The 15,819-nt window shown below is 41.7% G+C and overlaps 1 protein-coding gene across 1 annotated transcript; it reads left to right on the top strand.

Annotated features, from left to right (window-relative positions):
* Window positions 1-257: 257 nt before the first annotated feature.
* Window positions 258-15,706, top strand: ELAC1 (elaC ribonuclease Z 1). Its single transcript, XM_032653838.1, has 4 exons — window positions 258-361; window positions 6,506-6,670; window positions 12,243-12,710; window positions 14,196-15,706. The coding sequence occupies exons 2-4, from the start codon at window positions 6,514-6,516 to the stop codon at window positions 14,660-14,662; spliced, it is 1,092 nt and encodes a 363-aa protein (XP_032509729.1). The 5' UTR covers window positions 258-361; window positions 6,506-6,513; the 3' UTR covers window positions 14,663-15,706.
* Window positions 15,707-15,819: the final 113 nt, after the last annotated feature.

The following is a 15,819-nucleotide window of genomic DNA, read 5'->3' as shown; positions in this document are numbered from 1 at the left end:
CTTGTTTGAAAACATTACACGGAAAACAAAAGGCTGAACCGTATATGTTTTTCACCTTGGGGGCTCTGGTCCTCACGGGTTACCGCCACCATCGAACCCAGCGCGCTGGTGCGGGCGACTGAAGGAGAGGGAGTCCCACTGCAGCACAGAGCGGATGCCCGGGGCCGCTGCCTAGCCTCCAGGCGCGGTTGAGCTCCGGCAGGAACCACCGAGCGCGGACCTCCGGCGCTTCCTAGAGCGGCCTCACGTGGGCACGGCCGGCGGCGCACTTCCGCCCGCGCGCGTCGTGTCCCCGTGGACGGCTGGCCCTCGCTGCGGGCCTGCGCCTCCCTCGGCTCTTGCCGCGGGTCTCGGGGAGTGGGTGAGTGGGGCAGGGTGCGCCGGAGGGGGGCGGGCCAGGGTCTGAGCCGCTGAGGCCCCCCACGCGCCCGCCGAGGTGGCTGAGGGCGCGCTTCCTGCGGACTCGCGGGCCGGGACCGGAGCAGAGGACCCAGGCCCGGGAGCGCCGGGGAAGAGCACGCGCCTTGTCCACCTCCACCCCCAGACGGGGGCCTCAGTTGCCCGGCGCTCCTGCCGACGCCCACCCCTCCTTTTGCTACACTGATGCTGAATTGGAGGAGAGGCTTGGCTGGCCAACGGTTGGAGACCTGGCCTCTGGCCCTGGCTCTGCCTTGGCCGCTCACTCATCTCGGGGGTCACGCTTTTTTCATCTCTAAAATGGAGGCTGGCAGTATCTGCCCTACCTGCACCACTGGGTGATGGCAGGGTTGGCACTGCCTGCCTAGAAACTCGTTCTGAACCCGGCAGCCTTTAGAATCTTCTGGGAAGCCTTCCAAGTGCTGAGGCCCCAGAATCACCAGGTGTTCGTGATATGGAGCCGGGACTGAGAACCACTGGCCCAGAGTGTCAAGTGACAGTTCTGCGATCGATCGTGTGCTGTGTTCTCGCCCGGAATGTGCACTTCCTCCAAAGTGGTTCTTAGTCATGAAAAAGCAAGCGGCTGGGTTTTTTTGGGTTTTTTTGTCCAAAAAGACAGGGATCAAAATCTGGTTTGGTCACTTATTTCCTAGTGCTTAGAATGGTGCATGTCACAAAACATGCACCATTGATTAAATAAATTAACTTCTGATTACTTCCGACCTAGTGGAAGAGTTGATTATTTGGCTTGTTTTTCAACTTTTTATTATGGAAACTTTCAAATATATACAAAAATAGAATCATGTACTGAATGTACCAACTCACAGTCAGTTTCATCTGGTACCTTCACCCCCACTGGATTATTTTAAAGTAAATCTAAATGTACCGTTTCATCCATTAAATACTTGTTTATAGAACACAGTAACTCCTTAAATATAAAACCATCATCAATCTCATAAGAATTTCATGTTAACCCTCTATCCAGTGAAAGTTTACATATCCCCTGTTGTCTCTTTTTTTTTCTCCCATTGTCCAAATCAGGAGTCAAACAAGCTACACATGCTACACTTGGTTGACGGCTCATATCTCTTCATCTCCTCCCTTTTTTTTTTTTTTTTTTTTTTTTTTGCTGTATGCGGGCCTCTCACTGTTGCGGCCTCTCCCATTGCGGAGCATAGGCTCCGGATGCGCAGGCTCAGCGGCCATGGCTCACGGGCCCAGCCGCTCCGCAGCATGTGGGATCCTCCCAGACCGGGGCACGAATCTGTGTCCCCTGCATCGGCAGGCGGACTCTCAACCACTGCGCCACCAGGGAAGCCCCTTCCTCCCTCTTTATTATTGTTTTTCCTTGTATTTCATTTGTTGAAGAAGCCAAGTCATTTGTCCTGTAATGTTTCATACATACTGAATTTTGCTTTTTCCGTCCCTGTGGTGTCCTTTAATAAACTGGTATTGAGATAACAGCTTTTCCAGATGCAGGTTATACTTTTTGGCAAGAAAACCTCCTAAATTACTGTGTACTTCATATTACATCGCATCAGGAGTTGGATTAGGTCTTGTCTCTCTTTGTGGTGTCAAGATTGATCACTGGACCTTTTCCGTACAAATTGGGTGACTAGTTGATCAGGGAATTACTAAAGGATGATAGCTAATAACTACAGAAGGAATGAGAGAATATCAGCTAATGAAATAATTGGTCCTGGAAATGATCATTAGTGGCTGTTAACGTCAGAAAAAGAGAGACAGCCAGACAGCATGTGCTCCCTGATGGAAGTACCCAATAATACCACTTGTCAAGTATTCTTAGACGATGGGTGAGGGATAAAGATGAAACAGGATTGACCGTGAGTTGATAATTGTTGAAGCTCGGTGATGGGTATGTGACAGTGCATTATATTAATCTGTGTTTGAAATTTTTCCTAACAAAAGTTTTTTTTAAAAAAGATTGACTAGTGAGCTCACGTCAGCCCGATCCATCCATTATAGTTCTCCATTAGCCTTTCACTAAGTGATTCTCAAAACTGACTGCATGTTAGAATCACAGGGGAAGAATTTTTTTTTTTTAATTCTAATACACACGTTTTTTGCAGAATTTCCTGTTTAATTGTTCTGGGATGGAGCCCAATCATTGATATGTTTTAAAAGCTCTCTAGGTGATTCTAATACTCTCATACTCTCCAGGGTTCTGTACCACTGGCTTAGATCTATTATTTGTTACACATGCAAAGTGATTATATTCTATTATACTTTCTGCATTTATTACTTTAAATTTTCAACTTTCTACATTCTGTGTATTCTTCCGCCTCTTGCAAACTGCAATCCAATGAGAAAGCCTCTGCAAATATTATCAGAGGAAGTCTTGATCTTGGAAGTGAAAATGTGGAGTGACACATGGAAAGGACACTAGCAGTAACCTCTAGGCTTGTGTGGGGGGTGGAGAGATGTACCACCCACCTGATGTGTGAGGTGACTGTATCCCCAAATGGAAAGGGAGATCAGGTGATATGTAGTTAGAAGAGCATGTTCAGCATTATGACACATTTCTTAAAAATCATCAATATTAAGTAAATTAAATATAAAATAAATTAAAATCAAATAAATAAATGAAATGCTGCTTATTGCAACCAAAAACAATTCAAAGATTTAAAAGAAAAGTTAATCTCCACTATCACCACCATCATTTTAATCACCCCTGAGATAACCAATATTAGCAATATGGTGTATATTCTTCCTCACCAGACTGTCTTGTATAATGTAGGGGTTTGGGCATTGTTATAAAAATGAGATTATGCCATAGCCATCTGTAACTTTTCTCACTGTCTTCCCTTCAGGACAAGAGTTACAGACCTGACTGAACTGTAGAATAAATAGTTCATGAAATGAATATACAATAAAATATTCAGTTGTTTCCCTATTGAGATATATATATATATATGTTCAGATGGTTTCCAAATTTTAGCCACCTTAAAAGTAGCACAATAAACATCATTGTACCCAGATCCTTTATTTCTGTAAGGTCGATTTCCAAAACTGGGATTGCTGGGTTAAAGTATATTGCTATTAGCAGCATCATTATTACTGGTAATATATATTGCCAGATTACTCTCCCAGAACATAATAGCAATTCATACTAAACACCACTAGTAAAATGCAGGTACCCATTTTCCCTTGTCTTGGTTAGCACTGGATAGCATTAATATTTGCCAGCTGATGTGTGGAAAATAATGTCTCTTTTCCTTTAATTTGCATTTCTTCTGACTACAGGGTGACTGAGCACTTTTCATGCTTATTGGCTGTTTGGATTTCTGCTGTGAATTTCCTGTGTATATTCATTGCTTATTTTTCTATTTTATCAGTTTTTTTTGTTCTTATTAATGCACTTACTTGGACCATTTCTTAGGGGCATTAACCCTTTATCATACAATACAGTTTTCTCCAGGTGTTTTTTTTGGTCCTTTGACTTTAAGAATCTTGATATATGAAAGTTTTTATGTAGTAAAAATGTCGTTTTAAAAAATTTCTGGGTTTCATGTCAGTAAGGACTTTCTCATCCCCAAAGTTATATACATATTTTCCTAATTTTTTGAGCATATTTTTTGGACCTTTCACATTTATATTTCTAAACCATATGGAATATATTTTTATATACAATGCAAAATAAGAATCTTGCTTTACTTTCTTCTGCAGAAGTAGCCAATTATGTCAGTGCTGTTCATTAAAAAAGCCACCCTTTTTATACTTTTGTTGTATATTGATCTCTGTACGTACCTGAGTTTATTTCTGGACTGTCCCTTCTCTGTCACTTCTATTTTTGTGCCAATATTATTCTGTTTTCTTTATGCCTGATTAGTAAGTGTTAATATCTAGAAAAGTTAAGTCACTACTCAATGCTTTGTGTACTTTTCTTGCCCATTCTCAGACATGTATTTTTTCTTCCATGTGATCTTTGGGTTGCTTTTGTTCCAAGATAAATCCCACTGGAAATCTGATAGAATTTACATTAAATATATATACATTAATTATGAAAAGGTAGACATTTCTGTGATAGTATATCTTCCTATCAGGGAAGCGAATGTGTATCTCTTTGGGTCTTTTAGGGTCTATTCCTTTCCTATTAACTTTCTAGTTATTTTATAAGGCTTAGTTTTCTCTTGTGAGTGAGGGGTTTATTCCTTATTTTTATTTTTATCTGGCTATTGCTAGGACTGAGAAAAGTTTTTGATAGATTTTTTTCCCCTATAGATGATATATTTATCCAGCTCGCTGCCAAATTTTCTTGTTTTAGTAGTTTTTCTTAAACTTAATATGTTTGTTTTCTTCCCTGCCATCAATGTGGATGCTCTATAATTGGTTATACTGATATATAAGTTTGAGTTTGTGCTTATTTTATTTGATGCATATCTCCTATCACAGAAGTATATGAGAGATAGATGTGCCCAAAAGTAGTAAAAGGAAAAAGAGATCTCAGGAGTTGGCAGAAATCTACACACTCAACAGGTTATTGCTGATCACTTATAAGATCAGAAGCCCAGGTGCTAACCCCTCATGGACTCTATTATTATGGGAATGAGCCGTTCACTCAGCATTACTGTGTGGTATTAGCATTACTGTAGAGTGTTGTAGAGCATTGCTGTGGTTTATGATGTTTCAGAGAAAGGGCTGCTCACCACGGGCACCAGAGATATCACTTAGTGAGCATAATTAAATTCCAGCTCTTGCCCAGAATCTCACTAGAGTTGTTTATTTATTAGAAAGACTTTTTAAAAAAATTAATAAGCAGAAAGTACAGAGTTCTTATATACCCACTCCTTCCCCCAATTTCCACTAATATTAACATCTTACATTAGTGTGGTAGTGATGAGCCAATATTGATACATTATTTTTTTTTAATATTTACTTATTTATTTATTTGGTTGCACTGGGTCTAAGTTGCGGCAGGCAGGCTCCTTAGTTGCAGCTCGTGGGCTCCTTAGTTGCGGCATGCATGTGGGATCCGGTTCCCTGATACATTATTATTAACTAAAGTTTACATTAGGGTTCATTCACTCTTTGTGTTGTATATTCTATGGGTTTTGACCAATGTACAATGACGTGTGTCTGTCTTTACTGTATCATACAGAATAGTTTTGCTAAAAAATCCCATGTGCTAAATCCCATGTCCTAAAAATCCCGTGTGCTCCACCTATTCATCCCTCCCTCCCTTCCCCCAAACCACTGTCCTTTTTTTTTTAACAACAGAAATTTATTTTTGTACAATTCTAGAGGCTAGACATCTGAAACTAAGGTGTCGCCTGGACCTTTGTTATGGATAATGAAGCTACAACATAAGGAATGCTTAAGACAGAAGGTGACATGATAGAGTTGCCCTGGAGCTAGTGTCCTGGCGTCTGAATCCTAGCTCTGCCACTTACTAGCCGTGGGACCCTAGGCAAGTCATTACCTCTCTGTGCCTCAGCCTCCCCATCTCTAAAATGGGGATGATGGGGCTTCCCTGGTGGCGCAGTGGTTGAGAGTCTGCCTGCCGATGAAGGGGACACGGGTTTGTGCCCCGGTCCTGGAAGATCCCACATGCTGCGGAGCAGCTGGGCCCATGAGCCACGGCCGCTGGGCCTGCGCGTCGGGAGCCTGTGCTCCGCGAGCCTGTGCTCCGCAGCAGGAGAGGCCACAACAGTGAGAGGCCCGCATACCGCAAAAATAAATAAATAAAATAAAATAAAATGGGGATGATGATATAGTACCCACCTTGTAGAGTCAAACCACTGTGTTTTTACCATTCCCGTAGTTTGGCCTTTACCAGAATGTCATATAGTTGGAATTCAATTATAGTTATTAATTGACTGGGTTTGGCTTTTTTAACATTTATTTTTGTTTGTGTGAGCAGTCATACAAGGTTTGGTAATTTGTGGTTTTAACTGATTAAGAGTTACTAAAATCTTTCTTTGGATTTCTGTGGAAAACTATTAGAGAACAGGAATCCAAGCTATTCTTAATAACCAAAACATAGGTAATAGTAAAACTCACAAGAACCTGTTTTTGGTGATTTTGAGCAGCGATGTGTAATAATCCCTAAGGGCTCTTCTCGTTCCAGGGTGGAAGATGTCTATGGATGTGACATTTCTGGGGACAGGCGCAGCATACCCATCCCCAACCCGGGGTGCCTCTGCTCTGGTCCTTCGGTGTGAAGGCGAGTGCTGGCTCTTTGACTGTGGGGAGGGAACCCAGACACAGCTTATGAAAAGCCAACTTAAAGCAGGTCAGTGTGCATTCAGCTCTCTCATTAAGGCTGTCTCTTGTTCTGCTTCATTTTCTTGGCTCTCCTTGGGCCTTTTGCTTAGAAAAGCCCTGACAGTTGCACTCCATTTCAGTGCTGGAGCCCTGGCAATACTTGGAAGGTGCTGAGGTATCTGGCCACACCCACTAAACTATCTTCCTTCCTTCCTTCCTTCCTTCCTTCCTTCCTTCCTTCCTTCCTTCCTTCCTCCCTCCCTTCCTTCCTTCCCTCCTCCCTCCCTCCCTTCCTTCCTTCCTTCCTTATTTATGTATTTACTTTTCATTCTTCCTGTAAATGTTGAGAGCAAGGATTTCTATAGGCTTAGGGCATGGAGGATGGAGTGGGTTACATCAGACATATTAAATAAACACTGCCCAAGCAAAGGAACATACTTATTTCCACCAGGAGATAGGTATAAGTATCATGAGAGAATACAAAGGGTGGTAGATGTTCTGGGGAGTGAAATGTTCTTTTCCACTTGGGGTCATTCTCAGAGAAGGTGACCTGTGAGTTGTTAAAGGAGGAGGAAGGGTTCCCTGGGCTGGGGAGAAGAAGGGCATTCCAGCCATAGGGAACAGAGTGAGCTTAGCACCAGGCAGACTGAAGAGTACCATGTTCACCAGAGCCTTGGCCCAGAGTCAGGCAGACCAGGGTTCCAGTCCCAGCGGTGTCTTGGCTTATTACCTGAGCAGGTCAGCCAATTAAGCTTTACTTTGCTCACCTTTCAAATGGGCTTAAAAACTCAACTTAGAAGGGGTTGTGAGAATTGTATACAATAATCCCTTCTCTGTGTGGTTGTCTCCTTCTCATCAGTTAAATCTTAGCTCAAATGCTGTCTTCTCAAAGGCTGAACCTCTGGGGTTAAGTAATTTCTCCTCACCCCAGGCATTCTACTATTTTGTGCTGTTTTTATTGACTTCTTAGCATCATCAATATCTAAAATTATGTTATTTAAATAGTTGTTTCTGTGGTCACTGTTTATTTCCCTGTACAATAAAGTAAACTCAGTGATCACTTACATACCTAGTAGATGCCTAGTAATATCTGTTCAGTTAATGCATGAATAAGATGTTCAACACTTAGCACAGTGCCTCTCACTTGTTAGGTCTTGATAAATGGTAGTTACTGAAATTCCTACCACTCATCACAGTACCTAGCATTTGATGACTAAAGGAAGTATAGTTCTATCATCCAAGGATTCCTTGGTCTAGTGATGAAAACTGACATGCAAACAGTCATGGTGTAATTTGCTAAGTAAGAATAATGGAGGTGTTTTCTAACTACTTTTGAAGCACTAAGGAGGGGGGGCACTAACTGTATCTGTGTGTTCAGGGAAAGCAACCTAGAGATGGTAACAGTTGAGCTAGGATGTAAGAGATGAATAGAAGTTTCTCTGGGGAGAGAAGTAGGGATGGACCTTCAAGGAACAGACAACAAAGTGAGCAAGAGTTTCTAGGAGAGAAATGACATGTTTGGGGAATATTAAGCTATCCAGAACTTTGAGTACTTGGCTGGATAGATGAGAGATAAGAATGCTTAAGGAAGTAAGTAAGGGCAGACTATGAGGACTCCTGTGGTATTCTAAGGTATCTGCACCTTATTCTATTGGCAGCAAAGAATCATTAAAACATTTTAAGCCGAAAAAAAAAAAGAATTAAGCTGAGCAATGACACGGTCTGATTTGTGTTTTAGGACAGTTTTCCAATGGCAAATATATTGGGAGAGAGAGATTGGCATCAGGAGACCAGTTCCAAGGCAGTGGCATTCACCTGAGAGAGAGAGAGAAGATGAAGATGTTGAAGCAGGAAGTAGGGATAAGGATGAAGATGAGAGACTCAAAGAGATACTTATAGAGCCATCAGCAGGTGGTGACTGAGTAAATTCCTAGTCTGTGAAGAAGTGAAGAATTATTACAAGTTACAGGTGATGATGTCCCAGACCAAGATTGGGAGTTAGGAAAAGAGCTGTTGGAAGAAGGAACTAATGCACTTGGGACACGTGGCCTTGAGGTGTACACAGTTCAACCCTGATTATATACTGTCTTATGTTGAAACCCTGAGGTCAGAGCAGGTATTGTGCTTTACTTCCCTTGGATCACACAGGGGTTCCTTTCACGAGAACATGCCTCCACATGCCAGAGTGGAGGCTGCAATATTTAACAGTTTAGAGAGTAGGGGTTAAGGTGGCAGGGTGATTAAAATAGAAACAAGTAACTGTTGTGTTAAGAGGTTTGGGTGTAGGGTAAGTCTTCACTTTTTATTTAGTACCTGTATCAGTTATGTAATGCTGCATAGCAGATTATAAATTTAGTGGGTTATTTGCATTTATTATCTCATCGTTTCTGTGGGTCAGGGAGTTCGGGCCTGGCTTAGCTGGATTCTCTGCTTCAGGGTCTCACTAGGCTGCAATCCAGGTCTTGGCCAGGGCTGCGGTCTCATCAGAGTCTCCACTAGGGGAAGAATCTGTTTTCAGTGCTCACTCAGGTTGTCAGCAGAATCCTTGTAGTTGTAGGACTGAGGCTGCCTGCGGCAACTAGAGGCCTCCTGTAGTTCCTCGTCATGGGGGTTTCTGCTTCAGGGTGGCTTGCTCGATTACTGCCAGCAAGGGAGAGAGATTCCAGAGCAAGTCTGCCAGCAAGATGGAGTCTTGTAAATGACATAATCGTATTGCATCCTTGTGCCATATTTTACTGGTTAGGAGTAAGTCCCCAGTCCCACCCACACTCAAGGGGAAGGAATTATAGAAGGATATGAACAGCAGGAGGCAGGGGCCATGGTGGTACCCATGTACCACCTTAACTCTATCTGCCACAATGCCTTTCTCTAGTGTTTTATATTTTACAGCTATTTAATATATTTTTTTAAACAATGCACAAAGCTCGAGCTTTTTAAAATAAAAGTTTGGCAAAAAATAATAATAAAATAAAATCTAAGGGAACCTTTAGTTTACAAAATTTTGTTGACTTAAGAAAAAATTTTCTGGCTTCAGAGAGGAGGGTGATATGGTAATCCCAGAACATTAGCTGAGACACTCTAGCGCTTCAAAAGCCCCTGTCTCAACCTGGAATGCATCACCCTCAAAACATCTTGGTTTCTCTCAATAACCCAATATGGACCTATCGCTATTGGAGCCATTGAAGCCCTTTTAGCTTATACTACCTCCTGGGGTAATGGGTTTCATAAGGAAGTATTTTCTGTTTCTCTAGATATACTTCTTGCAAGTTTCCTTGGTCCTAATATGCAAGCATCTGATTAAAAAGTGTAGGTTTGGGCTTCCCTGGTGGCGCAGTGGTTGAGAGTTCGCCTGCTGACGTGGGGGACGTGGGTTCGTGCCCCGGTCTGGGAGGATCCCATGTGCCGCGGAGCGGCTGGGCCCGTGAGCCGTGGCCGCTGGGCCTGCGCGTCCGGAGTCTGTGCTCCGCAACGGGAGAGGCCACAACAGTGAGGAGCCCGCGTACCAAAAAAAAAAAAAAAAAAAAGTGTAGGTTTGCCATAGCTACTTTTTTCATAATTTTAAAGAGTGAGCTTAAGCCTTTTTTTCCTCTAAAATGATTACAAAAAGTATTATAAAAGATAAGCTTAAAAATGATTATAATAAGTATACATGCTCGTTGTAAAAGTTCAAACAAAGCAGAAAAATATAAATAAGAAGCCTAAATCCCCCTCTCTTTGGTGAATTTTCTATACATGTAGATATGGTAATGGTGTAGGTATATTTGTGTGTGTGTATAATTTTGCATAAATGGAATCAAACTATACTTGGTGTGACCTGCTTTTTTTCAACTGAATATTACGTATGAACGATGTATTGCAGACATTTTCCTACGGCACTAAATATCACTGCATTATCCCTTAGAGGATGCTTAGTATTCTGCTCCTATATGGATGACATTTTCCCTGGTAACTTTCGTGATCTTAAGTGAAAGGGAACTCATGCATTTTTCTCTTTTCATTTGATAGCTTCCTCTTACCTTTGATAATTGTGGTTGCCATTCCTTCTCCCTCTGAAATCAACTTTCTTGAAAAATGAAATGTTTGTCTTCCCTGAAACTGTGATATCTGTGGGAAGTACCTTTTCTTACTTAATTTATCTCACTTGCTTTGAGTTCACAGATTGTTTTGGTGTTCAGTTTTGGCTGTGTTTTGCAGTAGATAGGGAGAGGCCCAGAAAGTCTGATTTGGCAGTTTTGAGGTCAGCGTGAGACTCAACAACTGTTGTAGTTCTTTTGTCTCTTGAGTCCTCAGGTCACACTTGGGGGCGTGTTGGCAGCCCAGACAGCAGGAAGGGGGCAAGGAAAGGGTTCCAGAAGTCAAAAAACTGCAAAAACGAGGACTAAAAAGAGAAAACAAAAAGGAGTATGTTGAGGAAACTTCTAGCGTGCCTCCTGGCGATTTTCAAGGTTCAAGATCAGCCTCTGCCCAGTCTGTTCTCTGCCACAGGGGCCTGGCTTGGTGTAGTAACACTGGGAACACTCGCTTGGAGAACACTGTTACCTAGATGTCACAGGACAAATCCCATCACAATAAACTATTCCTGTTCTTTTATGGCATTGATAAACTGTTCCTGTTCTTTTATGGTTTCAAATGTTTGAAATGGGTGGGCCATGAGCTAGGACTGGAAGCCACTGTTATACTAAAAATGTGTTAATTGTGATTGTTGCTTTTAAAAGGCCTTGTGGTGCATCTGAGAAAAATGTTGATGTGGCATCCTGCCACATACCAGGAGTAAATTCAGTTTACCAATGGCTAAATCAAGTTACAACCTAAGTCAGTATGCACTGGAAAAGCTGTTGTATTAGTTCAGATTGAGAGAAAGGGAGGGGCCCACATGCCTTTACGTAGCACCGTGGGGGATCTACCCTCTAAACTGCACTCTGCATCTATTGCCCACTTCCTCCCCCTCGGTTCTTCACCCCACTCCCTTTCCACCTCCCTCCTTCTCCCTCCTTCCTTTCCTCTCCCTCCCTCATCCCCCTTCCTTTTTCTCCTTCTTCGGCCTCACCCAGACAAGCAGGCTCTGGCTTGGTTAGTTAATCTCTGTCCAGTGTGGAGTCCTTAAAAGGCAATTTTGAATTCAGGCACTGGTCCAGTCCGTTGGAGCCAGGGGAACATTTTTATGCTGGAAGTACTGTTCATATTTGCTGTTCTCAGAGGGAGCAGTAGGGGACAGTGTAACTGCCAGATGTTTTTAACACTTGTGGCCTATCTGGTAACTTATGTGAATCATTTTGGTACACTTTATCCTTTTTTTTTTTTTTTTCCCCAGTAAGAGGATGTGTAGGAAAGTACTCTTAAAACTGTAACACTGTGTAATTTGAAGATGTTTTATGAAAAAAAGTTATATCTTATTAAAACCATCTAGTGAAATAATACCTGTCTTTCTTGCTTCTAGAATCATGTAGAAGAATATAAAGAAATAAGTTTATGGTGATAAGTAGAACTTCTAAATTCATTTTATTGCTTTCTATGTAAGTTGTTATGCATGTTTCAAGTAGCTTTGTATGGGTTTTGTTTCTGAAAAATTCCCAAATTTATTTCTCTGCCTCAATCAAAAGGGAGAATTACTAAGATCTTCATCACGCATCTTCATGGAGACCATTTCTTTGGCCTTCCTGGCCTCCTCTGCACAATCAGCCTGCAGAGTGGCTCCATGGTCACCAAACAGCCAATCGAAATCTATGGCCCTGCGGGGCTTCGGGACTTCATCTGGCAAACCATGGAACTTTCTCACACGGAGTTGGTCTTCCCTTATGTGGTCCATGAGCTGGTGCCTACAGCGGATCAGTGTCCTACAGAAGAACTGAAAGAATTTGTACACGTGAATAAAGCAGACAACCCTCCCAAAGACGGACAGGGAAGAACTATCGTGTTAGACTCAGAAGAAAACTCATACCTCCTGGTTGATGATGAACAGTTTGTTGTGAAAGCATTTCGCCTCTTTCATCGAATACCCTCCTTTGGATTTTCAGTTGTGGAGAAGAAACGCCCAGGTAAACTCAATGCACAGAAACTGAAAGATCTTGGTAAGTGTTTTTTTTCCTTTCTCGTCAATCGAGTTGTTGTTAACCAGAGCAGTTAGAAGTGTCATAGAAACCTTCTTTTCTTGTCTCCCAGGCCTAAAACTGACATTTTCTCTACTTCCTTTGCCCAAAGTTTATTTATTAAGGGAAATTCTTGAGGCCAAAATATGCTATACAGAGCAAAAACCAAGTATCTATTTGAATTCTCTCTTCAGCTCCCTAGATGCACATTCTTGATCTGTCTTATCTTCAGCTTTTACTATCTTGGTTGGTGGAGTAGACCTGTTGTCTCAGGTCTAGGCTTTTATTTTTTCATGTCATGTTTTTGAAATATGTTTTCAGTGACATCTTTGGCCAGAGACTTTTTGCCATAGTTCTTAACCTTGCAACTCCAACCAACTGCTTTCTGGGTTTTCCTTCTTTATTGACTTTGCCTAGTCAATCAACCTTGATTAAGTTAATTTGGTGTTTAGAACACTGCCTTAACCAGTTTTACATACCTGGGTTCATCACACTCGGAAGCAAGCATCCAATGATTGGCTTGGGGCCCATCAAAGGCTTCATACCTCCTCCATGCTAGGCCATCATGTGCGAGAGTTCTTCAGCGCCTCTCCCAAAGCAGTGTCCGGGTACATCATTCCTCTAGCATACCACCTTCCTTGGCATGGCTACAACAGAGCCTGTGAAAACATGGTGATGGTGATGGTTTTTTTGTGTGTCTTTTCTTTACTTACGCAATGTCTTCTTTCTTTTCCAACTAAAACAAAATGCTAAGTAATGAGGAAAAGTGCCTTAGGCCAAAGGTATTTTTATTATCTAAAAACCTGTGAAAATACTGTTGTATTGGGAAACTTTAAACATGATCTATGTTAGAATTAGTGAACACATTCTGTTTGTTTGTATGTGTTGCCCAGAGTGATGATTAGGTGTTATTCTCGATTAATATGAGATTTAAGCCCAGTTTGGTAAACATGGAACTGCCCCTGTCTACAAAGAAGATTGATTATTTATAACTGCCTGAAATTCTGCTTGATCTTGTGATCCAGACAATCCCCTCTAACAGTTTTTTTTTATGATGTTAGTTTGTTGGTACCTTGTCATTTAAATGGGCTCTTTAATTTTACCCAAAGATGAGCTTATTAAATACAGCACTCTCAAATAATGTTATTCCCATGCACAGCAGAGAATCAAGGCTGATATCTTGACTGTAATAAGGTTTTAGTGGGACTTAAGAGCTTAAAACTCATCTGACACGTGCGCTTGGAAATGTTTTAAGCACTCGGGCATTGCTAATATCAATAGCCAACAGTGAACTTTTAAAAATGTATAAATATTCCAGTTTTCCACAAGTAATAAAATATTTATAACAATTATGAAAAGAATTGGATGCCTTTTCCACTTGCTATTTGCTGTGCTGTTGAAACAGACTCTCTTAACAAGTCATAAATGCCATTCCCATGACGTGATGTTATCTGCCTCTGTCATTAGGTGTTCCGCCAGGTCCTGCCTATGGGAAGCTGAAAAATGGAATTTCTGTTGTTCTGGAAAATGGAGTTACAATTTCTCCCCAAGATGTCTTAAAAAAGCCTATTGTTGGAAGAAAAATCTGCATTTTGGGTGACTGTTCTGGGGTTGTGGATGATGGAGGAGTGAAGCTGTGCTTTGAAGCAGACCTGTTGATCCATGAAGCAACCCTGGATGACACCCAGATGGACAAAGCAAAAGAACACGGCCACAGCACGCCACACATGGCAGCAGCATTTGCAAAGCTGTGCCAAGCAAAGAGGCTTGTTCTGACTCACTTCAGTCAGAGGTACAAACCAGTTGCCTTGGCCAGAGAAGGAGAAACAGATGGGATCGTAGAGCTTAAAAAGCAAGCTGAATCAGTGTTAGATCTCCAAGAAGTGACTCTAGCAGAAGATTTTATGGTGATTGGCATTCCAATCAAGAAATGAAGCCAGTGTTCCTGAATGCATTCTGGTGTGTCTGTGAATATGTTACTGAATGAACAGTCAAGTTTGTTTTGTTGTCGTCGTCGTCGTTTTGGTCTAAAATTATTTGGGTCCTAACAATCCTAACAAGGATGGAGCTGCATTGCTGAACTGACTCAGCATTGAGAAGGGAGCAAGCTTTGTGATAATAGGTCACTTTAAAAAGAATAAAGCCAGAATCCTTCTTCGAGTCCACACTTGACAAAATGATAGACTGCTCAGGTGTACACGTTTTGTGGCTGCTGCCTCAGAGGGTAGCCAGTATGCCATGCAATCCTGGGCTTAGCTTCTGCCCGGCTTTATTGCTGTTGTTGGCAAAGCAGTAGCAGGGCTTGGCCCTCCTGGCTAAAAATGGTATTTTGGCATTTTGTGTTGAATCTGTTCATGTTATTAACAGAATAGAGAGAAATGTAATGAGACATTGGATATGAAGGATTGAAGCTGGCACGTTAAGTCTTGAATTCTTTGCTTGAATACTGAGTGCAGAGTCAGGCTAGGTGTTTATCCTCCAATTAATATTTTATTGAACTTTCCAGTTTGCTTTAAACCTGTGGTTCTCAGTTGGAGGTGATACTCTCCCTTAGATGGAGTTTTGAAATTGTGGGGATGTCTCTTGTCAAAACTAGGGGTGGTTACTACTGGTATTTAGTCAGTAGGGGCCAGGATGCTAGATCCTACAAAGTTCGGTCAGTCCTAAACAGTGAAGAATTATCTCATCCCAAAATGCATATTGCAGGCCTGTTGAGATACAGCAAGTTAAAACTTATACTCCCACTGTGAATATACTTTATAAAAATTAGTGACATACTGAACTGAACTACGAGGTAAGTCAAATTCTACAACAAATCCTAAAAAGCTAGCTAAGGGAATATGTTGGAATTGGAACATCTTATCAAATATTATTTGTCATAAATGAGCTATGAGCTGGAGCTTATGAATCTGGAGGTTAAAAAATGATACCTGTCCAACTTGCGTTTACGCTTTCCAATAAATAATTCTTTGAGCACAGTTTTAGTAAATGTTCTTTCTAGAATAGCTTTTCTTCCTGAGTTGCCTTCCACCTCCCTTCTGTCTTTCATGGGGTATCTCGGACTCATTTTCCCACAGTATTTCTCAAAATG

Source organism: Phocoena sinus, chromosome 14, assembly GCF_008692025.1.
Source record: "Phocoena sinus isolate mPhoSin1 chromosome 14, mPhoSin1.pri, whole genome shotgun sequence".
Taxonomy (NCBI): Eukaryota; Metazoa; Chordata; class Mammalia; order Artiodactyla; family Phocoenidae; genus Phocoena; species Phocoena sinus.
The sequence above is the reverse complement of the archived record's forward strand: the minus strand, read 5'-3'. Positions and strand labels throughout refer to the sequence as shown.